This window comes from Malaclemys terrapin, chromosome 9 (genome assembly GCF_027887155.1).
Source record: "Malaclemys terrapin pileata isolate rMalTer1 chromosome 9, rMalTer1.hap1, whole genome shotgun sequence".
Taxonomy (NCBI): domain Eukaryota; kingdom Metazoa; phylum Chordata; order Testudines; family Emydidae; genus Malaclemys; species Malaclemys terrapin.
In genome coordinates, this window is record NC_071513.1 from 18,018,464 (window position 1) to 18,043,759 (window position 25,296).

General features: G+C 40.4%; 1 protein-coding gene across 4 annotated transcripts in view; it reads right to left on the bottom strand.

Annotated features, from left to right (window-relative positions):
- ACSL4 (acyl-CoA synthetase long chain family member 4) overlaps positions 1–25,296 on the bottom strand; it is a 49,107-nt gene that overhangs the window by 14,805 nt on the left and 9,006 nt on the right. The window contains exons 1-5 of one of the 4 annotated variants that reach the window (XM_054038978.1): positions 7,223–7,240; positions 7,055–7,101; positions 2,174–2,413; positions 1,669–1,846; positions 7–116 (exon numbers count right to left, since the gene is read on the bottom strand). In XM_054038978.1, coding sequence (XP_053894953.1) covers positions 7–116; positions 1,669–1,846; positions 2,174–2,401 — 516 coding nt within the window. In that variant the 5' untranslated portion in view covers positions 2,402–2,413; positions 7,055–7,101; positions 7,223–7,240. Of the gene's footprint in view, positions 1–6; positions 117–1,668; positions 1,847–2,173; positions 3,151–7,054; positions 7,102–7,222; positions 7,241–25,296 lie in introns of those variants that run through there. The other 3 variants (XM_054038979.1, XM_054038977.1, XM_054038976.1) reach the window with 3 other exon arrangements.

The window sequence follows — 25,296 nt, forward strand, 5'->3', positions numbered from 1 at the left end:
ACTTACCTTAAGTTTACTCTCTAGAAGTTCTACACTGGTGATTAGATATGATGCTCCAGATTCATTCAGACCATAGGTTACTGCCTCTTCACCAAGGGTGGCATATAAAGTAACAACTGTTTTATAAATAAAAATAAAGTTTAAGAGTAGAATAATACAAACCAAAAGCTTTTGAATGTATATAATTTAGTCAGGGTTGGGGAAGAGAGAGAGACAGAGAGACAGAGACAGGGGAAGGAGTACTTTTCATCTGCAATCCTTTTCCACTGAGGAATAAAAGCAGCTTTTAGTTTTTTCATGATGGAATTTTATGAAGCAAGGAGTTTATGGTAATGCTAATAGTTGTATGGAAAGAGGAAAGTGTAATTTCAGTCATTAGATCGCATGATAAACAACTAAAAACAAATCTGTGTTCTTTCCAGTTTCACACAGAGGGCGGAAAAGACTTTGGGAGAGCTGAGTCCTGAGGCTCTCCTCTATTTTTCTGCTTCTATAAACCATTCTTAAAGCTTCATACCAGAGAAGAGCTAGACTGGATTTAACATTTACTAATTAATTCTCCAGGAGAACAGGTGTTCAGTGTAAGGCATCACTTCCAGTAAAGCATTAAAATAGGGAAGTAATACTCAAAAATCTTGTTATGAAGTAATTAGGATTACTACATATACATCTACCTGACAAAAACCACAAAAAGCAAGAAAATGAAAAAAGTTAAGCCACTTACCACTACATATCCACCACCACATGCACACATCTTACTATTATCACAGCTACTGTACCACAGACCACACACTACAATCTTAATTATGTTTCCCTGTGGGTGGCAGCATTCCATCATCCCCTTTAATAGCCCTCCAGCAAACCTTCCTTGCCAAATCACCCTTTCCCCACACATCCAACTATTGCACCAAATATTCACAACAAATAGTGTTTGGGGAAGAGATTCAGTGAATGCAGAAAAATGAAAGGGGGGCAGAATTCAAATTGTGGTGCACAGTTTGTGTTGGATAGAAGCAATAACGGTAAAATGTGCACTTGTGGGTGTGTAACAGCCCTAACTGCTTCATAATGAAGTTTTTGGTGTATTAATATACTCAGGACTGTGCCATTTTTCTTTCAAATGTACTGTGTCTTGTACATTGATTAAAGTAAGGTGGAGGTTTTAAACAGGTCACAAGAATCCTCAGAAGCTGGTTTGCATATTTCAGCTACCATAACATTTCTCTATTCCACCCAACATCCAGTCTCTCCCCTCACATGTCAAGTGGCAGAAGCAATTAATGAAATAGCATTGCTGCATGTTTCAGTTATGAGCAAAATTAGTTAGCCACGCAGATTTGATAAACAAGTCAAAGGGTCCACATTCATTGCTCTTTCCTGCCCTCCAAAAAGTGAAAGTCAGTTCTGAATTCTAAAAATACTTCTATAATAAGCAGAACAAATTAGTCTGGCTACAGCTGCTTGCTAATTTTGGGGATCCCTGCTATGCATAGCATATAATTTATTAGAAAGCTGAACACAAATTAGGACTTTTCACTTTCTTCCAGAATTTTTTTAAACAAATGCTATCCCAGAAATATGCAGATGTACTAGACATGAAGAACTGAACTGACTGTGAAGAGATTTTTCTAGAAATATAGTTAATGCAAATGCAACTTTAACACTCACGAGGAAAGTTGTATTTGAAGCAGGTTTGTGCTGCAATCATCCACTCCGCTCGGGTCTCACAAAATATGGCAATGGTACTTTTTGGCTGTAGTCCTTGTGCAGCTAGTCCTCTCCCTAAATGATCCACTCTCTGGTTAACTTCTTCATAGTTTAACCATCTATAGTTTCCTAGGATTAACTGGTAAAAAAATAAAAAAATAAAAAAAATAGTAGAACGGTTTTGTGATAATGACATTAAGCTGTTAGTGTACATGTTTGCACCTATTCTGTGAGCTGGTGTGGAAAACATACTAGCAAATTCAACATTACTCAATTTTTTTGCTGAAGAAAAATACTAACAGCATGTATTATAGCTTCCTTTCTTGAGCTAGTTAAATATCCAGCTTTACACCATAAAATGTAAATTGTAAAGAATGTAAAGGTGGCCTGCAATAAATATTTTATTGTTAAGACATAAAGTTTTCCATATTACAGACTTCAAGAATTCAAAAAACTTTAAGATTACCTTTTTAAATACTTTTCCATTGGGTTGCATTTCATTCTCTTCACTCAATATTTCTCTGGTCCCAAGGCAGTCCTTCTTCCCAAACTTTGCTACAGCATGGCCAAACAACTTGTCCAAAGTGTCTGCTCCGGGAATGTCTATGGTTGCTAGTGACTCAAGATGAGTAACAGAACGGTACGGACTTCCAGGTTTGTCCGAGATGGGTTTAGCTTTTAAGCGTTTTGCCATAGCCTTTTTCTTCTTAGCATTGGTAAGAAAATACCATGGAATAAATACAAGGGCACTGTACACAGATATTAAGAAGTACACAGGAAGCAAGAAAATGGCACGTACGTCTAGTTTAAGTTTCATAGTGGATAGTTTAAAAAAGTTCTCTGTCCTTTGGATTCAGAGAAACTTGGTTCTCTGAAGAAGGTAAGAGCAGAAGCAGCAACAAGTGGCAGTACAGTCAAGGAAACAACTGTAAGTGAAGCTTAGATAGCTCAGTTTTAGAGTAACAGCTAAAACATTAGTAACCTTTGGAAGTCAACAGACACCTGTGGGTGAAGATCACAGCCAAGCAGACAGCAGGAAAGAAAACAAAGAAAGTTTAACAAATTAGTGACACCAGGAATCAGTCCATTAGTTTCAATCCTTTATGACTTCACCCCAACATGCAGCAAAACCAAGGAGGCTGAAGTAACTGGTTTGAGAGGCATATGAGCAATTGGTTTTGAAGACTGAGAGGAATCTTTTCCTTATTTGTTTTTTACCTCCACAAATATTTACTCTTGTAAGGTTCCCCTTTCATCCCCTTTGTCTCTGTTTAAATAATTCTGGTCTTTTAAAGTGCACTGTGTCCTTTATATATCAAAATATTGTGTTTCTAAGCTAGTTGAGCAATCCTGAAGTTGCAATCCTGAAGTTGCATAACTATGGTCAAAAGCCAGTAGCTTTTTTCTTAAATATTTGTGCTAGGGCTAGGGAGATATGGTAGTACTGATTTTTTATGACTTTCAGAAATAAAGTTATATCAACTCAGAATACAGCATATTTACTGAGACTGCTCAAAATAAAAAAAAAAAAACCCACGCACTGTAGACCTAATTAATACACAAGATTCATATAGCTCCTCTCCTAACATCACCTGGGTTACTGCTTTTACTTTAAAGCAGGCCTGAGAAGCTCTATTTGAATGTGCACAGCTGCTGTGCACAGCTTAGAGTAATTGCCTCACAAATCAAGTCTGTGTGGCAATTACTCTAATGCACAAATTTAAGGACTTCTGGAAGAAAAAGTTCAACTCATCTTCCATCATAAAACCAGAATCAAATCCTGAAGTATTTGACTGTGATTCCACAGAAATCTCTCTTGAGTAGGAACTGTAAAGGGACTAATGGGTAGATATTACCAAAAAATAAGAATAATAATCACAACTTTAGTTTGGGCCAACTCAGTGGCCTAACACCAGTATTCTGCATTGACATGTGTGAGATATGGGTTCAACTACAGTATTTAACCCTTGCTTCCTGGTCAGATGAAGGATGCAAGTTCTGTGGAGAAAATGCACACAGCCCCAGGGAAGCAAAGGAAAGGGAGCACCTACCAAAGCAGCTCCTCCAACACATTAGGGAGCAGTGCTGAGTGGTTTAGGGCAAGGCCTATCCTCTCCCCACCTGGAAGATGGAGGTCTTATTAACAGAGACTTGAGGATGGGGGAATTCTCTGAGGGCACCATCAAGAAACTGTCTGTACTGGGCTATCTTGATTATCACTTTAAAGTTTTTTTTCCTCTTACTTAACTGGCCTCTCCGAGTTGGTAAGACAAGAGTGTCTGTGTGTCTGTGTGTGCTATATGTTCCAGTCTATGCATCCGAAAAAGTGGGCTGTAGCCCACGAAAGCTTATGCTTAAATAAATCTGTTAGTCTCTAAGGTGCCACAAGTACTCCTGTTCTTTTTGCGGATACAGACTAACACGGCTGCTACTCTGAAACTACACATACCAAGGAATTTAGTTATATTCACCACCTCAGGTGAGGGGAGAGTGACTAAAATTTCAAAAAAAAAAAAAAAAAAAAAAATTAAGTGACAACTGCCAATAACAGCACAACAAGCACCAGCAATACCCATGATTAATATGGAAAATTACGTTCTTTAGCACACAGCAACACATATAGTATCCTTTATGTATAAGCATATTGAATGAAATAATGCATGAGAGATGTGTAGGTACATGCCATGCTATCGGGTAGGAGATAAGTAGTGCTTTCATTCTACAGAATAATTTTAAGAATTGCATATTTGGCAAATAAATTGAGTGAGTCACAGGTACTAAACTGAATTCTGACAAAATACAGATTTTTTTTCCCCCTGGAGTGAATTACATGTTTTCTCACCAAGATTTAAGTACAGTGACATCCGTCTGTCTTATCCACTGAAATCAGTTGCTTTAACTAACCTCCCATCCTAACACCTCAAAATATCAATAATTCAAGTACAGTTATGCTTCACTTTTATTAGATGGCCACTTTAGTGAAGTAAGTCACTAGTCACTGAGTGGTTGCTTAAGACAGGTTTCACTATACTGATACTATAAAAAGTGCCCCAGAGTAGCTGCTCAGCAAACAGACCATAACAGAATAATTCTCACTGTATTACCAGCAACTATTTGAATTGCCATTTGTGTGTATTACACCCAAGTTACTGTACATTAGCTCCATTAGTTTAAAATAGGTCTTACATAAGTAAGTCTTTTGAAGAAAGCCCTAAACATCTGTTTTGCACTCCAAACTTCACTCTCTTCAAATGAATGGCAGACATTTATTATACTATTTGTCTTAAATGATGTGTTGATAATTTCATTCCAGTTACTTCAGTTGGAGTGTGTTTTGAATTAGCTTAGGTTGTACATAAAAAATAAGCAGAAATGCGAGCTCCAGTGCATGGCAGTTAAACACCACACAATGTGATAAAACCAACACTGAGAAGGGAATTCTCAGTATTTTCAAGAGACAAAAGCATGCAACATAGCATAGGAGTGAAACAGAGAATAGATTACAACAGGCTAATGCAAACTTAAAGGCACAATTTCATTGCCTTACTCCACAAGCAGCTGAAACCAGCATGACTACTTGTTGAGTAAGTACTACTCAGCCTGAGTAAAGGCAGAAGAACTGGGACCTGAGAATTTACAAATCGATAGGAGCAAGGGTCAGTCTACTCAAGTCCCTTGACACATATTTGAGATTGAATGGATTGACATCTAACATACATTCTTTCCCCATTTTCAAATGCAAACACTGCTTTTTTCTGCAAGACCTGTCCCTTAATATGCCAGAAGATCCGGAGACAAACTAGCAAACATAGAAGATAAATATATCTAAGTATTGGTACCAAGATAAGTATAATTCTAAACTGGAATAAAGATTGTAGAAAAAGCATAGGCTGTCAAAGTATTAATTTTAACGTGGGTGTTTAAACAGCTTGTACAGTGCCCCCAACACAATGAAAGGAGTGATTAAGTTACACGGTAAAGGTATTTTCATTGTGTAAGTATACTGAAGAATTACAGGGGATAGCAACGAATGCTAAGTCTATTAGGCACTTTATTAAGAATCCTTACATTTACTATAACTCATACTTATCTGAAGCATATGGCCCAAAACAACATTTTAAGATGATTTTTGTATTAACTACCGGTAATTTAAAATGAACACCTATTCTACCTGCATTAGGGTTTTGTCTGGCACCCACTGATGTAATATCAAAGTACTAGTTACCCTTATACAGTGGGCTTCTGTAGTTGGATTTGTATTCTAAAATACAATGAAACCGAGTTCTGCACACAGATGGTCAATATTAACATTATTGCCATTGCTTCTCATTCTCCTTCCAACACACTTTCCCATTGTTTATTATACCCAATGTTGCATCTTGGTCTTAAATTAGATTGTCAGCTCTTTGAGGCAGGGACTGTCTTACTGTTTTTACAACATCTAACACAATAGGCCCCTGATTTAGGCACTACTATAATGCAAATAAAATAATGATAATTAAAGTTTTAGTTCCTCCATGATTTATCAAGAAGTTTCACAATATACTAATCCATTTTTTTAAACTCACTGCTATCAAGGTTATCTGCTTTTTAAAACCAAAATGTGATTATTGTACCAGAAGAGTAGACTGCAACTATTATAAAATGCCTGTTATCCAATTTCACCTGTAATGTTTTGGCTAAGACTACCCAAATCTAGATTTAGGGGTTAGGTGTAATAATCCTGAATTTGATCTTTTGTCACACTTAAAAGGAAGTGGTGAAGGCTTGCCATCCTCAGTCATTTTAGCCACACATCTTGGATAAAAGGCATGATCTTAAATATCAGATGTGTTTCAGTGTTCTCTTCTCAGCTGATCTTGGTATCAAACCCATACCTCCGTTACTTTACTTTTTTCATTTAAAGTTTTATTGAAACATTTTAGGCACCTAAATGCTGATACAGATTTCAGAACATTTATTTGAAAGAAAAAAAGCTGAGTTGACAAAATGCCTCTTTTGCAATAGAGAGATCTGCAGTTGCTGACCTTGATTCTATAACTAGCAATGCAAGTTCAAACCATACACACACACTGCCATTTACATTCATGTTAAGGCAAAACATAGAGGCTGCATTTTGTGGAAGTTTCCAATCAGATTCAATGGTAAAAAGATGATGTTTTTAAATAGATGACTTAGCTAATTTGTAAAATATGTAGTAGTTTGAGAGAGACTTCCATTCTATCAAGATTAGCTGGAAATCCAAAAAATGCCGTAAATTTGATGAAAACAAGTCCAAACTTAAAATAAAGAAAGAAAAACACTTGTAACTTTTTGCCTTTAACAAAATAAATGTTAAGATACTTACAGGATATCTAAAAGTAATGACTGGGTTTTCTTCAATGATGATTCAATCTACAGTAAAATGGGAAAGAAGATTGTGGGGGAGAGAAGAGATAGACTGATAAGTAAAAATATTAACTTGGTACATGATCTTAAGTGTAGAAACCAAAAATTAAACCTGCTATTTATGTACTTAAACAGTGAAGATGAATTCATGGTCTCCCCTATCCTTTTGAAAAGGAAGATGTGTCACTATTATCTTCTATTTAAATGAATCAGAATAAGTTTTCACCAAAGTCACAAAATATACAAGTTACTCACATTTAGTCTTGTACTTTGAACGTGTTCAGTCATGCCTTAGTCAATACAGAGGGGGTATGTGGGTGAAAGTTAATGACCTCGGATATGCAAGAGGTCAGACTAAAATGATACCTTCTGGCCTTAAACTCTATGGAAATCTACTGAAATTACCCCTATGACTGTGTACCTCTGGTACATGATCAATCAGGTATGACTGAGCTTAAAGTTGTGAGCCATTAGAACATGCATCAGCCAGTCTGCAGGGATACAAACAACTTTTCAATTCCTGCGGCCCCCCCCCCAACTTCCAGGATGTATTGTAATAAAAGGCACCAGGGCTCAACTAGTTATGTGCCAGTGCTGAAGCAATTTTTTTACTTTCATAACTGACATAGGAAGCCAAGAAGTGCCAGGGATATGAACTGCCAAGCCTGGAGGTGATGGTGCTCAGCCCTGGCACAAATTAAGCACTGATGGTAACCATAGGCAGGATACACTTATCTTAAAGGAGGGAGAGGGAAGCTGGGCCAGGCTGGATTACCTCTAACCACCCCATGGTTTCCTGCCTCTAACATAACAGTGTAGTAAAAGATTTCCTTCTTCTGCCCCAAATGTGGTATGTTTCTCTCACTCATTTCACTCCCCAAAACAATATTATGTTTGTACAACCCCAAGTGTGGCTAAGATTTAGTCCTGCATCAGTGGTATCTTTTCTAGATCTATAAGTGTTATGACTTTAAAGTTTGTTCTCTCTCTTCCAGGGTAGTTATTTTTAGATTAAAAATGCCCTAAATGTTCTAACAGATTATTAGTTATAAAATTCTTCTCCCTATGACCCTTAGATAGTTGGATTCATAGGGCAAGTCTACACTACTAAGCTGGTCTAACTTATGTCATGCAGGGGTGTGAAAAAAAAGACACCCCCTGAGCAACACAAGTTACAGCGACCTAAGCACTGTCCACACCGGCACTATGTTGGCGGGAGTCATTCTCCTGCCAACATAACTTCCACCTCTCGGAGAGGTGGAGTAATTATGCCGACGGAAGAGCGCTCTCCCGTCACCATAGAGCATGGTCACCAGATGCTCTAAAGCGGCACATCTGTAGCACTTCTAGTGTAGACCTGCCTATAGTAACTAAGGCCTTGTCTACACTACAGGGAAAAGTCTATCTAAGCTACGCAATTTGAATTACGTGAATAGCTAACTCAAGTAGACGTAGCTTAGACCTACTTACCATGGGGTCCACACTACGCAATGTCGACAGGAGACGCTCTTCCATCGACTCCCCCTACTCTTCTCGATCCGGTGGAGTACAGGAGTCGACGGGAGAATGATCTGTGGTCGATTTAGCGGGTCTTCATTAGACCCACTAAATTAACCACCGATGCATCGAACGCCGCACGTTGATCCCCCGGTAAGTGTAGAAAAGCCTTTATAGGCTAATGGAAAATGTCCCAATACTTTAAAAAAAACTACACACAACATCTTCTGAGAATTGCTAGAATAGCTTTTCTTGAAACACGAGATGAGTACAAAAAACACAATATATTGTGATTTAAAGGTCTTATTGGCACTTATGGGATGATGTATACAACTAAGGCTTTTCTACTCATCGGTAATGTGACCAGCCCAAACTCATGCCATTTAAACCTTTATACCACAGCATATATTACATATAATATACATCATAAACAATCATTTCAGACCAACAGAATGTCTAGATCAGGGGTCGGCAACGTTTGGCACGCGGCTCGCCAGGTTAAGCACCCTAGCGGGCCGGGCCAGTTTATTTACCTGCTGACATGGCAGGTTCGGGCGATCGCGGCCCCCACTGGCCACGGTTCACCGTCCTGGGCCAATGGGGGCGGTGGGAAGCTGCGGCCAGCACATCCCTCGCCTGCGCCGCTTCTCACCGCCCCCATTGGCCCAGGACGGCAAACCGCGGCCAGTGGGGGCCGCGATCGGCCGAACTTGCCGCGTCAGCAGGTAAATAAACTGGCCCGGCCCGCTAGGGTGCTTACCCTGGCGAGTCGCGTAGCAAACGTTGCTGACCCCTGGTCTAGATATTGATTTCATTTGGTTACAAAATGAGCCCTGGTGCTGACATCTAAGCTTATGCTGTCACTATTTATTTTTCCATGTGTCACTTTTGGGGGTGGGGGACGAGGGGGGGAGCAAATGTCTTGTGTCAGTGAACCATCAAGGACATTCTCAAGGCAAGCCAAGTAAGGATTACTACTAAGTATGACAAAGTTCACATTGTATCTTGGGGGAAAGGGGTAATAATCCTTGTTTTATGAAAATGAAGAAATTTTGTAATCCTAGGGGGCGGGGAACCACATTAATATGCTACATCACATCAGTTTAGGGGAAAAAATGTTGTACTGTAAAGCCTTATTAAATGTTAATTTCAAAACCATTTTGACTAAACACTATCTATTTTGGAGACCGTATAGTGGAGCTGCCATTTCTTGAGGCAGGAACTGTATTTTCAGTGGAACTGTACTACCCTGTTTAAAAAGAAACTAGCACATTTTCAGTACTAACACAATCTAAATAACAATCCATGACCATAGCTATTGTCTGTTGCCTTCTGATAGCTATATTTTCAGTGTTCCCACTGGATTTTCCTCCATGTTAGTCAGTTCATTTTTTCAATTTTGAAACAAAGCTTATTCATCAATATGCCAGCTGTCTAGACAAGAGCTCATTCAGTTTGGGAGGAATTGTTACAGTATACACATCAAAGTCCTCTCTCATAAACCAACCGCACACTTTATATTACCAACTACAAGTTAGTTACTGAACTTTTATAGTTCAGTTGTCCAAATGCTTGGAAAAATATATAGTATAAGTGATGCCATTGCTTACTTACATAAGCATTACCATCTATGGTAGGTAATAACTAATAGTTACAACATAGTCTAGCTTTGATGTTCAATTAAAAGCTTCAGAGACAGTTTTTGATATGCATCTCTTTATTCTCTAGCAACTAAATCCTTCAAACAAAGCCTAAAATAGGGCATCAATTTTGGGACATCAGAAAGGCCCTCAATTTATGACTAATTTTTAAATGGCACACAGATGGAATAAATGGCAGGCAAGAGATTTACTTTTTCCAATAATTGCTATTCGTTTTATCATCATCAAAGCTTAATTTAAGTTGACAGTAAAAGAATGGAAAAAGAGGGGGCATAGATTATAGTGCTAGAAGCTGGGACAAAAACTATTCACCAAGGGTGAAATGTACTGCTCTAGATTTCAATAGTTAGACCACAGGAAGTAATATTTACTCATTAAATGTTTGCATAAGCAATTAGAATTCCAAAGTATAATTTTAAAAACTTATTTTAAGTGTTTTTGCCCAGAAATTTTAGCCTGTGCAATTTAATTGCAAGGAAGCATCAATTTAACAGTTATTTCCACTAGCAAGAGGTTTTTGTTAGTACAAAAACTCAGAGGGACAACAGAACATTCAAAAGCATATGAATTGGGTAATGTGTATTAGTTCCTTGGTTATTTCAAAAGACTTGCCTATGTTTGCATTGGTTGTAAAACAGAATAAATAGAAAAACTAATGTTTTAGAGAAAGAAGCTGCATTTACAAAAATGTCCAGGTATAGTGAAATAAATGGGAATAGTGAATATACAATAGTAACTCTTTTTAGTGAGGAAGTGGAGTGTGGGCTGAAAGAGCAGGAAGTATTTACTTTTGTAAAGAAAGATTAGAATTTGGAATGTGTGAAAGAGTTAAGGTAAATGAACACTTAGGGTGAAATCCTGGCCTCTGTGAAGTCAGTGGCAAAACTCCCTTTGACTTCAAATGCGGCCAGAATTTCACTCTTAGAATGAGCATTCAGAGTTTAAAATCTTTCGGAAGAAGATACTGAAACCTTTCACCCACAGAAAAGCTAAATATGAATAACCAAAAAAGTTTCTGGAATTTGTCTATCATTCAGACAAATCTATGCATTTTAGAGACCATGGTAAATATTCACAAAAGGTTAGTGAAAAATCCAGATTTATACATTACAAAGATATAACAGAGCACATCAAATGAATGTATAGGTTATTACCATGATCAATAGTAAATATTAATCTTGACCCCCTGGATTTATTCAAATACTAGAACTGAAAGTCTATTTTACTTTTTGGTTTTGAAACAGAGATTCAGAGGAAGAAATTAAAGCTATTGAAACAAAGATATTGCTGCAAAGAAACGACTGGGTTAAGCAGACAGGAAAACGCATTTAGTACACCAACTACTCACCAAATTTCTTTCTAAGATTATTACAGATGTCTCTAGACACATGAATAAGAGAGCACTTATAAGGCAAAGAGACAAGCCTACGTAAAAAACATTAGGAAAGTTTTACGTGTTATTTCAACCTCTACATACCAGAAAGGATTGAGAGAAAAATCAAGGGAAATGATTCAATGTTTATAAGTGATGTCAATGTTCTGTAAGAACAGACTGTGCCAATATTTATGAAACTTGAAAACTTGCTGGAAAATAAGTAACCAGAGACCAGTTTTCAAGTTTGTTCCTTTCTCGGACAGCTATCTGCATATTTTTAGGTCATTGTGTCACAAGGCACACAAGGACAGGAAATGCAAAGAGGACCTGATAGCAAATCAATGAATTGCAGAGGTATCACAGTACGTTGCCTATGAAGGACTGGTTTATAGTGTAATTTAAAAATTCCCTCAGTAGATACAGTGCAGGATGAATAAAAACGTATGGATTTTTTTGATTTTGTTTATTACAAGTTTTTCTTTTGAAAATAATCTGAATTCAATACAAAATATTATAATTAAGGCTGCGAGTCGGTCACAGAGATCACGGATTCCGTGACTTTCCAGGACCTCCTTGACTTCTGCAGCTCCTATTTCTGACCTTGACAATATTGTTCTAACTGCAGGTTACTAAAAAAGTAATCTTCACTACACAATTTATATTGTTTCTGGTAAGGAAGGAAAGAAACCCCAAACAATTAATAAGGTCTCAGTTTGCTGACAGATCTACCTACTTGGACCATTACTCCTGCAGAATCCTATTGAAGTTGGGAAAGAAAAATCTCCCTCTTAACTCCTTTTGCCCAGCCCATTTCCATAGGCTTAGTACAGGATTTGGCCTCCTATGGTAAAGCTCAACTATTATGTATCTGAGTTGAAGATGGATATTACACACACACACACACAGGGTGATAAGGATAAATTCATTACTGTTCGTGAGGCATCCAGATACTGCAGTGATGGCTGCTATAGAAAAACCTATAAACAAAACCAAGGAAGTAAACAGTTTTAGGGATGGCACTCAGCACCCATATACATTGTACCACCAAATGATCCCAGGGGTCTTAAAATAATGGTTCAAGACTTCCAGGTATGTCCTGCTCATCTGTTCTTTAACCTCCTCAAGCTCCACTTACTCATACGGTATAAGTCTCAAAGTGGAATATCAAGAAAAATTTGCATCCTTTCATATAAAATGGGACAAAATACACATGAACACCCTCCCCCCAACAGAAATGATGGTACTGTTTCTTTTTTGCATTCCAGTAGCACCTAAAGACCCCAAACCAGGGTTGGGACCCCCTTTGGGCTAGGAATTGTACACCTATAGAAGACAGTACCTGCCCCTAAGAGCTTACAATCTAAAAGGAAAAACAGACAAAAAACAAAAAAGCAATTTGCCAAAAGTACAATTACTTCTATTTCCCTTTCATCCTATAACTGCCTTTCCACGTTTCCCTTGGATCAGGCTGCCAGTCAGAATTCTTCACACAGCTGGAACATCCACGTTCCCTTCCTACCCCTACAGAAAAACTCAGCCTCATTTTCAGACATACAGAAAAAAACAGGGTTGAGGTGTGGGGGGCAGGGGAAGTGAGGTCCCCCAAGAATCTCCCAAGGCCTCTCCCACTGGTGTCCTGTCTCGAGCAGCAGGAAGTTTTAGATCACTTCCTCTCTCTGCAGTTAGAGTGCAGAGGAGGACATAGGCAGCCCACATGGCCCAGCCCTACACCCATGTGCCCTGGGAAGTCAGACATAAGAACTACATCAGCTATGTACATCTTCCACTAATTCAGATCAAAACCTAAACATTCAGATGTAGAGAGATTGGTCACAGGATTTATGAACTTCCCTGGCCATACAAGAAACACCAGTTCCATAAACACGTGAATGAATTGCACTTCTCCATAAACATATGTAACCTCCTACCTTTATCTGTGATCGTTGTAATAGAGGAACATTCTTCACTATATGAAAATCAGTGATAATAAAGGTGCTTATTCAAAAAGCTAAGTAGATCATTAACGAACTGTTTAAATATTGCCTACCCTAGTCTTGCAGCTTTTGTAGCCTGTATTCAAATATAATTTGCTACTAAACATTTGTACATCATGACCTCACAGATGTTTTAAATATTATAGCGAGAGGTGCATCAGAAGTGCCTGAAGTAGGCAGAAAATTCTTAAAATGAGATTTGAATATATATTACTAAGTGAGGTATGGTCTACATCTAAAATTAGGTTAGCCTAGCTACATGACTTATGAGATGTGAAAACTTCATACTCCTGAGAAACATACTTAAGCCAACCTAAGCCCCACTGTAGACAGCGCATATTTATCTGCTAAACCAGCAACTAGTTTGGCATATTTTTTCAGTTACTGATTATAACCGAATGCCCCCTTGTATTTACACCCTACACTCTTGTAATGATCTTCATACAAAATATGCTTTCTGAGGTGTAGTGCCTCGATGCAGAGAGGGTATGATGGAGCTCCACCTTGTCGGTTTATATAAAACATGCAGGCTGTGTTGTACGTGAGGACTTTGATGGTATTGTTGCGGATGAGCAGTAGGAAATGTTCTGCTGTCCAGATGGGCTCCCCATCCCACGAGGGAGGCATCTGTGGTGTTACAGTGGGAACTTTTTGTTGAAATGGAACCCCCAAGCAGATGTTTTCTGGTTGCATACACCATTTGACGGAGTCCTTCACTCTGCAGGGCATAGTGAGCCGTTTGGAGGGAATGCTTGTGTGGTATATAGCAGGTGCGGAGCCAGGCCTGTAGGCATCTCATATGGAGTCTGGCATGTTTGACTACGTAAATTGTGGCAGCCATATGCCCAAGAAGTTGTAGGCAGGCCCTGGTGGATGTTTGGGGGCTGTCTGTGATCACTATTATCAGCCTGGTTAGGTTGAGGAATCACTGTTGGGGTAATCTCATGTGTGCTGAGAGGCAGTCAAGATAGGCCTCTATAAACTCTAGTTGCTGGACCGGGACCAAGGTGGACTTTATTTGAAACCCTAGGTTGGTTAAGAGGGTTATAGTAGTTTGTGTGGCTTGTACTGCCATGTGCTGAGTTGGTTCTCCTATAAGGCAGTCGTCCAAGTATGGGAAGATCATTATCCCTAGCCTGCAGAGGTGAGCTGCGGTGATGGCTAGGACCCTAGAGAATACCCTTGGGGCTGTCGACAATCCGAAAGGTAGCACTTTGTATTCATAATGTTGATGGCCTAATGTGAAGCGCAGGAATCTTCTGTGTGCTGGATGAATGGTGACATGAAAGTAAGTGTCTTGTAGGTCGACAGACAAGAGCCAATCTCCTTTCTCTAATGCCGGGATTATGGTTGCCAGGGTTACCATTTTGAAGCGTTGCATCAGTACAAACTTGTTGAATCTGCATAAATCCAGAATGGGTCTCCATCCGCCGTTCTTTTTCTGCATGAGAAAATAACACGGATAAAACCCTCTTCCCCTATGTGTGTGGTACTATTTCCATAGCTCCTAGTTGCAGGAGATGGTTTATTTCCTGCTGCAACGAGTCTGAGAGGGGTCCCTGAAGAGGGACAGGGAAGGTGGGTGGGTAGGGGGAGTAGAATGGGATAGAGTAACGCTTCTGAATGATTTCCAGCACCCATTTGCCTGCAGTGATGTTGTTCCAGACTGAGTAGTGTGATAGCAGACGGTCTCCAAAGAGACTGGAGGTCATCTGATAATCCGGCATGGGAGAAGATAGAGGTCTCAAGCTCTCGACTAATACTTCAAAATGATTCACGGAATGTTGAAGATTGAGATGTGGCGGGTTGATCCTGGTTCTGCCTGCATCTCGCTTGTGTTTGCTTGCGGCTTTGATCATATTGTCTCTGCGGTTGGGAATACAGGGCAGGACAGAATCTTTGAGTATAGAATCTGCCCTATTTTTTCTTGTTCAGGGGAATGTAAATACCCAAGTTCTTCAAGGTTGTTCGTTTAAGGTATGAAGAGATGGATCTGTGCTCTCAGCAAATAGTTTTTGGCCCTCAAAGGGCAGGTCCTCAATTGTGGCTTGTACTTCCCTAGGGAATCCAGAGAGGTGGAGCCATGATGCTCAACGCATGACAACTGATGTGGCCATGGATTGGGCTGCCGTGTCAGCAGAGTCGAGGGAGGCCTGCAGGGCTGTTTTGGCAATTAAGGAGGCCCTCTGCAATGTTGACTTTGTATTGTTCCTTTGCTTCCTCTGGCAGTTGATTAATAAAGGATTTCAATTTGTTGAACAAGTTGTAGGTGTACTTTGCTAAGAGAGCTGAATAATTTGCTATATGAAATTGCAACGAGGCAGAATAAGATTTGCATCCAAAGAGGTCAAGCCTTTTCCAGTCCTTGTTATAAGGTGTAGTTTTTGACTGGGGCTGTTTTCCCCTCTGGTGCACCACCTCTATGACCAGTGGACTAGGAGCCGGATGAGTGAATAGGAACTCAGCTCCTTTCACTGGTACATAGTATTTTCTATCCAAGCATTTACAGGATGGTGGGACAGTGCCAGGTGTCTGCCATATTATCTTTGCAGGGTCCATTATGGCTGAGTTAATGGGCAGAGCTATCTTTGCTGATGGGGATGCCTGCAAGATGTCAGTAAGTTTGTGCTGGGTCTCTGGCAGCTCTGCTGAAGAGATGTCCAGGGATTCTGTAACTTTTTTGAATAAGTCCTGGAAGGACTTGAAGTCATCTCCTGTGGTGGGAGGTGGTGGCATAACTGTTTCGTCTGGGAATGAGGACAAAATATGGGTGGGTGGCAGTGTATCGCCTTCAGGAGCCTCTTCTGGCTCCTCTCCCTCTTCCTCCTGGGCCTCCGATGGTGAGAGAATCCCGGTTTCAGGGAGGAATGACAAGGGGTTAAAGGCTTGAGTCATCCTCATCACTGGATAGTGGGGGTGCGGATCTAACAGGAGTGCCTAGTTGGCTCGGTCCTGGCCTGACTGGGGTGCCGTCGGTGCCGAACAAGGGTGTTCCCGGCATGGAGGAGATTGCCAGGTCCGCCTGTGTGGTGAAGGGTTGCAGTCCCAGGAAGCTCAGTGCCATGGATGGCACCATAGTATGCACTGATGGTGCCGAGGTCTTGTTAAGCTGTGTATATGCAGCAGGTGGCGCCATTACACTAGCCGGTGCCGAGGAGTTCTTAGGCACAGTCGGTGCCGAGGTAGGGAGCTTAGCTTTAGCTCATGCAGCTGAGTGAGAGCCTGGCCGCATTGGTGCCTTGGCTCTTTAGGACATCTTGGTACCGGACATTCCCAGTGCTTCTTGGTCCAAGGTTCTCAGTGCCATTGGTACCGGGGCAGATTTTTCACCAGGAAACTGCTCCTTTTTAGGGGGATCTCTCTGTGGCGATGACTGCGACCAACGTTTCGTCGCTTTCCTAGGTGCAGGGTCCTTAGCCACGGTTTGGGTGGAGCCCTTGTCTGAGGCTGTTGCTGGAGACTATTGGCCAAGAAGAGTCCTGGACTCTGAGTCGGAGACTGGCCTGAGGGATTTCTCCATCATTAATAATTTTAGTTGGAGTTCCCTGGCTTTCAGTGTCCTGGCAGAGAATTTCTTGCAGTGTGGACACTTCTGTGGTATGTGGGTTTTCCCAAGACAGCGGATGCACCGAGTGTGATCATCCGATGCAGGTCAGGCAGCGTTTAAAGCCGGGAGAGCCAGGCATGCCTGAGGAGGTTCAGGGCTATAGAAAAACGGCCATTGTTCAGTAATCGTTGGCGGAGACCTACTGGTGGCGGGGGGGAAGCAAATGAAATATTTTTTTAAGTGGGTAAGTAGGGACAGGGGATGGAGGAAAACAAACAAAAGAGATAAAGAAAAGTTGGAATATAAACAATTTACGAAATAGACAGGGGTGCTGCAAGTAGCCACTCACTCGAAGCGGTGTGAGACGGCTGCCACACGTGCGCGGCCAACCAGGGCATTGCTACTACAAATCTCCGATTACAAGTGCAGGGCTCCAAGACACCCACAGTGGAGCAGTCACAGGGACACTCCTCGAAGAAGGTAAAGATTTTAGTCTTTTTCAACAGGATTCAACTGCACAATGATGTTCTCATAATAGAGACTTAGAAAATAACTAACACCAAACAGTCAGTCACAACAGACATCCTGTAGGAAAGAAAACAAAATTTATCAGTGTTGCCCTATAATAACCTCTCTGGCTGAGAGGTGGATCATACCAGTAATTGAAAAAAATATGCCAGTCTGAGCAGCTAAATATGTAATATACACTGGCAAACATTACAGAGAATCCCCTCCTTATGCCATATTAAAGGATTCTGGATAAATTAATCCATTCTAGGCTATTCATTTGAAACTATGCACTACAGCAGCATCTCCTTTTTACTTCAAGTACACCTCTACCCCGATATAACGCAACCCGATATAACACAAATTCGGATACAACATGGTAAAGCAGCGCTCCGGGGGGGCGGGGCTGCGCACTCCGGTGGATCAAAGCAAGTTCGATATAACGCAGTTTCACCTATAACGCGGTAAGATTTTTTGGCTCCCAAGGACAGCATTATATCGGGGTAGAGGTGTATCTTGACAAATTATGATGCAAACTTTTTTGCTTAGATGGCCAATTTTTCCCCCTATTGTTTTGCAGCTACTACACACTGACTAATGCATACTTTATTAATAAGTAGTTTAAAGTCAGAGAGGAAAGAGTTAGACACAGTTTACTGTCTTAAATGAGATATCTGGTTGTCTGAAATATCCATTTGTCTATCTAGGATTCAATTTACCACTGGGGAAAAATGCTCTGTCACCATTTTTTATAAATTTACCCTTTTACATATGAACACACACACACTATCAAGGAAACCATCAAGCTTGCATTTGCATTTTTTACTTCCTGCCCTCTCAGATAGCCATCAGTGTAATGGTGAAATGACTGTTTGATTTTTTTTGCCTTTATTTAAAAAAAAATAAAATAAAAAAAAAAAAAAAGTTAGAGGCTTGTCTTTAAATTTTCACATTTCCTACACAAGCGACTTTTTAAAATTAAACACAAGGGTCTCCAGTAACAGTAGCCAGAAGCCACAACTCTATCAAGAGGAGTTATGTAGAAATTAAATATGTTAGGTCTTTATTCTCCAAAAGAGAAACCTTCATAAGCAATGGTTAAAGAAACCTGAAGTGGTGTTTGGGGCCTACAGATTGGGTATTTGACTATCCAAGCTACTTAACTGGTGTGAAATACAAAACATCCCCCTCTCCCTACACTCAGAGCATTCATATCACAGTGGCCTTCCATCTGCCTGAAGGATGAGATATTTCTCTAGGGTCCATAACTCTTTATCTCCCTTCTGTTAGTCAAGAAGAGGACCGTGGGTGTTAAATAAAAGTATTTTTTTTCTTCCCTTCAGTGAGATCAGCACTGTGACACAGAGGCCCATTGGTGCCAATGGGCAAGGGTTCACCCTTCTTTACAAGCAGCTCCTGCCTCAGGCCTGATACACCATTACACTGAATACACCACTTTCATGGTATTTATCCATCAAGGATAGCACATGACGTCTCTACTGAAAACTTGTAACTTATCACTACTCATAATTGTGAGGTGTGTATGGTAATATTTAAGGAATAATGTAACTACTTGAAGACCATAAGGCATAGTTTTTAAAGTACAAGTCAGTCCCCAGGGAATCATATATCTGCGTGACAGCCCCGTCAAGCAGGAGGGCGTTGTCACCACTCTATGACTAGCTAATACATTGCACAACTGTCCACCATAGCAACAACACAGAAAAGTCAATGGAAAACTATCAAAGATAAACTATAAACACTGAAACCACTTTTGAGTTTAAAAGGAACATAGACAGGGCATACTAAAAGACTGATTCAGTATATTACAAGACAATGGAGAAAGACAATACAGAGCCAATCACTGAAGAGACATTTTCTTGAGCAGGGGATGTTGTTGTTCATGAAAAATTGGATTCTGGTACCTGGAAAGCCAGCCAGATCTGCAACAAACTGAACTTTGCGGTGTGGAGAGAACTTATTTTATTAGATAGGAAAAGTAACTATTAAGCATAGGCCTTCATTTGCATTTTATTATTTTGTTTTGTATTGTAACCATTTGTTTCTAGCGGAACCTTTATTCTTTCTTAAATAAAACCTGTTTTATTATAAGCGCTCACAAATGCTGTGAGTTGCACAGGAGTGGTGATTAAAGGTAAAACTGGGGTACTGTTCCTTTGAGACCAGAGGGTCTGTGATTTCTGTGAGTAGCCAGTGTCAGGGGCTAGCTATCACAGGGAATGCTTCAAAGGAGATTATGGTGCACCTCTGGTTAATCTGAAAGACAAAGACAGGGCTGCCATAGTCCAGAGGAGGGTGCTTGAGTGGTTGTAAGGCTGGTGGTGTTATGGAGCTAACATCCAGCTACCAGAGGCAAGACTCCCTCTTGCTAGAGGCAGGGTGTAATGAGGTGACTCTCAATGTTAGGGACCCAGAAAACCATCATAAGCCCCCTAATGTAGATCCGTCTTACGTTGCAACTAGGCAAGCTAAGGAACAGTTTATATATTCAGTTCTAAGGAATACTAATACTGCTGGGAGGGACGGAGTACTGAAGGGTGAGTGGATGTTGTGATGTCATTTCAGGAGTAGTGTTTCTTGGAGATGTGTCATTTGAGATGGAAACTCCAAGTACCTCCAAGCACAGGCTGTCTCTACTTCTCACTTTCACCACAGTATAGATCACTAATTTGGTGCAGGAAGACAATTTGATGGGCACCAGAGATGACGAACTTTGGAAGTGAGCCTATCAGAAATGTGTGCAAGCACACTATTTTCTTGTAGAAAGAGAAACGATTAGAGGTTACATTTATAGTCTATGTATGGGACTGCAGATTCACTCAGGAATACAGCATGGTTGGGGAGGCTTTAGCCTCAACCAAGGTGTATTATTCACTCTTGAATCTTCTTCCATATTCTCATAAAAGTCACTGATACTAAAGTTTTTTATCTGAATTGTAACCATTATGAATACCTGCAATTGCAATTATTAAGACTCAACATAAACCAACCATTTTGGCATTAAATATTGTATAGGGAGAAAAAAAAATAGAACTGGTTGCCCTTTAGCTAAGGGTCCAAAGATTACAATAGGTTTCCCCTTTCATTTAGAGTAAAACCTGAGGTAATAGAGACAAAATGATGACTTTAGGGTAGTAGTACATGAAGATAATGTCAATGTATCACAAGCCATGACGACTGTTGAAGCCAAAGATACTGTGACATTTGGGAAAATGCCTGTAAGTGGTACTTTCATGAACAGTGGAGAGTGTCAGAAATACTTGGGCTGATTTACCCTGGAAAGTTCCCTCTTTTTGAAGAGCTATGTCCAGGCATGAAATTTTTGCAGTTCCATTTCAATCCAAACATACTTCTCACACGTCAGTTTACCATTCCTAATGCCTCATCACGTCCTCCTCTTCTCTCTCTCATGTCCACAGATTCGTCCCCTTTTGCAAACAGAGACTGCAAGTAAAGACTGATATATTTTGCAAATACTAATCTGCTAAAAAGTCTCCTTAGTTTGCTGCTGTGATGCACAGAGTAAAATTGCTATAGGCAGCAGCAATTTGGGAGGGTGGGGGCAGAAAGACTAGGATGCAGATGTACTCAAAAAGCTATAGTGGAACCAGAAAATGTTTCTACCACCTTCAAAAATGATCATATTTCCCATTACAGCTCCGGTCAAGCCGTAACTACTCCTAAGGTGAGAAAGTTAAACGTGTGTGTAGGATTTCAATAAAATTTATAAATAATAAAGTGCCACTGGCTATTGCCAGTATTGTTACTTATTAGCAGAAGAAGTCAGAAGAATAATGAGCCAATTATGCCAGAAGATATTTAATGAAGTGCATGTAACCATACTGCAACTGACCTTTCAGTAGCTGAGCCAAATGGCTGTTTGTCAACATTTTTTTTTTAAACCACACACTTTTTAAAATACCAGCACACATAAACAAACCTTTCAATCATCAAAATATTTTCTTAGATTACTGCAATAATGTGAGCTCCATCAGCAATTTACTGGCAATCAAAGTACCTGCAATTGTATAACATGTTCTGCTCTATTTTGAAATTCAATAGATTGACCTTTTCACTGGAAGTCAAACAAAACAGTTTGCAGCACATTACACTGGCGTTCTTAGATGGGAGATTTTTAACTGAACTATATACCCGTCACAGTGGCGTAGTCGAGCAGGGTCTGTGCACAGCTGATTGCTTTGAGATACTGGTAGTGATTTTAAGTGAGTTTTAAGTGTGGTGGTTGGAGAACAGACAAAGTGGTTACTGGTTTGTTATTTTCTGTTTGCTTATTTCGGGCAAGGGAAGTAGGGACAGAAAAGGAAGCTCTCTGTTAACTAAGAATCCCCTGAGCTGAGTGCATCTCAGTTTCAGTGAACTGCAGAGGGGTTGTGGCCCAGCACAAGAAAGCAGGACAATGAGTACTAGTGATCTCAGTTCCAGTGAACTGCAGAGTGGTTGTAGCCCAGCACGAGAAAGCAGGACAATGAGTACCAGTGTGTGTACCCTCAGATATCCAAGTCACATAGCATGTAATACCAGTATCAAACCTGCAAAAACAATCTTAACAGATAACAAACGTACTATAGTGGCTTGTCTACACTAAGGGGTTACAGCAGCACAGTTATGGCCGTAGTGTAGACACTATGAGGAAGTTACTACAGCAACTGAATGGGTTATTCCATTGCTGTAGTATCTCCATCTCCCCAAGTGCTAGTAAGTAGGTCATCAGAAGAATGCTTCTGTCAACCTAGCTGTGTCTTTGTCAGGGATTTAAGTCAGTGCAACTACAGTGCTCAGGGATATATGGGTTTTTCATACCCCTGAGCATGGAAGCTATGTCGATCTAAGTTTTAAGTGTAGACCAGGCCTCAGATGAAATTAGTACTATGCAATATGTTGCTTTTACAACACCTAGACTGAGTTTTAGCAATGATATTTAATTTAAACTTTTGTGGAGACAATTGTGAGATGAGTTTACAGAATCCTATATACATGTATAAGGATTCAACTTAGCTTTCTTAAATGAAAGGCATCAGGTAATTAGATGCCAAAAAAACAAACAAACAAACAAAAAAAACTTTAGGTTGCTAAACCCCCTAAGCAGCATGACAACACCCTAACAAGATATGAGAACTTCCTTCAACAGCACATGAAGTTCTGGGGTAACTATACAGCCCCTCTACCCCTTTCTGCCCCTGCTTTCCCAGTGCATGAGATTAAGTGGGAGACTAGAATAATTACTAGAGAAAGAAGGGAAGAATTTTGAGGAAAAATCTGAAGTATTGAGAGAGCAAGGTCTGGAAGGGTTTGAAGCCTCACTATAATGTTTATGTAGGCCAAAAACATAAAGAGCCTACTTGTCCAGGACAAAAGAAAAAAATCCTAGGCGGAGGCAGATCTTGTACTGGTATAACCAAATGTTTTGCTAGAGGACTAGATAATTCAGTGGCTGAGTAGCTACTTAAGGCAACAGACCCTCTTTAATAGGATATAGAAGGAGTTAGATTAACCCTTTTTAATAAACCTTTTATGTAACATGGCACTATGCGATAAAGCAGCCTTGGATTATATAGCATTGAGGGGAGTGACAGGAGGTAGCAGACATTGTTTGTTTTGAGAGCTCTTTTCCTCTGGGGAAGAAAAGGATTTTTTGCTGCCAGAAGTGTTAATTACCCTCAGACTTCCTTTAAGAACCTCAAGAGGTACTCCTTTAAAGCCTAGTTAGAGATGAAGGTTAGAGAGCTGGCTCTATCTGGGGGGAGACTGCAAAGCCCTCAGTGAGCTCAGACAGGGCTTGTTATAATTTTATTTGCAAACTTGGAATCTGGGAAGGCTTTTGATTATTTGCACAGGAAAGGACTAGGTGTTGAACAATTATTTCATCAGTGCAGTGTTTGAATCCAGATTAAGAAGTGAACACAAATCACAGGTAGGTTTTGTTTTGTTTTTAAAATAGTCCCATATTTGTTTGTGACCCCTTTGCATGTGTAATTATCTTTTGGGTAGGCTCAGGGTTTGTTTGTGCTGATAGGTGCATTCACCACCAAAAAATTCCAATTCTTAACTCTTTGGACTAAAATTTTCAGCTTATTCACAATGCTCCAGTAAGTCCCACTTCATAAAAGGAAACTAAACTGGTCAGCCACACTGCAGTAAAATTACTAAAAGCATGTCGAGCAACAAGAGAGAACTATGCAGAACTACAGTTATGGCCCACATGAGAAAGCTCTGAAGTATTAGAGTTCGATATTGAAACGGTTATACAGTTTCTCTTCGGTGACTTGGACAGAAGCCTAATGTACTATAGGAAAAAGTGTGTGGATGTTGTCCTTATACAACAAATGGAGGTACCAGGTGCAGCTGTGCAGACAGACTGTTCCTCCACTCTTTCCTGAGTAGGTCTGCTACAAACACAAACTTGAACAAGCTTAGTTCCATCTTCCAGCTGTTCCTCTTCCCCGTGTAAATGATGCCAGCCCCCCCCCCCCCCCCCCCATAGCTCTTAAAAATGCAAAAACTATTTACATGCTTGTGAAATAAACACATCTAACCCATTTACAGCGGAAATGAAAGAGCTCTTTCTGGATTAAAACAAAAACATACATATATACAGATTCCAGGGGCTGGAATTAAAAGCATATACAATTAACCATCTGACAATAGATTCAGGTTAATAGTAACAGGACCAAGACATTGTTAGTACAGCATCAATGTAAGAAGACAGTATGTAGAGGACTAGGACATACACCTCTACCCCGATATAACGCTGTCCTCGGAAGCCAAAAAATCTTACCACGTTATATCGAACTTGCTTTGATCCACCGGAGCGTGCAGCCCCCTCCCCCCGAGCGCTGCTTTACCGAGTTATATCTGAATTCATCTTGTATCGGATCACATTATATCGGGGTAGAGGTCTAATTACATTCATAATAGCAAAGCCAGTTATATATAGGACTGCAAGAACCATACTTGAAAAGTAATGTACAAAATGATCAACTAATTTCTGATTTGGCTCCTGGGAACAGTTTCTGAACCGGGACTGAGGACCCACGGATCTAGCCACACAAAAAATGAAGAGTCTAGGTGACTTCCTAAATTGCTTGGTTCTATATAAGTAGAAGGCCAATGCCCTTCTAACATCTAGGGTATGAAAAAAGGATTTCCTGTGCAGCTTCGGGAAAAACCTTGTTATATGAATGGATTGATTAAGGTGGAACTCAGATAGAACCTTAGGCCTTGGCTACACTGGCAATTCACAGCGCTGCACTTGCTGTGCTCAGGGATGTGAAAAGACACCCCCCCCCCGAGCGCAGAGACTGCAGCGCTGTAAAGCACCAGTGTAATCAGCGCCTGCAGCGCTGCAAGCTGTTCCCCTCGGAGAGGTGGAGTACTTGCAGCGCTGCAAGAGAGGTCTCGCAGCACTGGCGGCGCGACTACACTCGTGCTTCACAGCGCTGCCGCGGCAGTGCTGTGAATCCGCGAGTGTAGCCAAGGCCTCTGGTAAGAATTTAGGTGTGGACATACCGACACCTTGTCCTTAAAGAAACCTGTAAAAGGGGGATCTGCCATCAAGGCTCCAGTCTCCTTGACCCTACA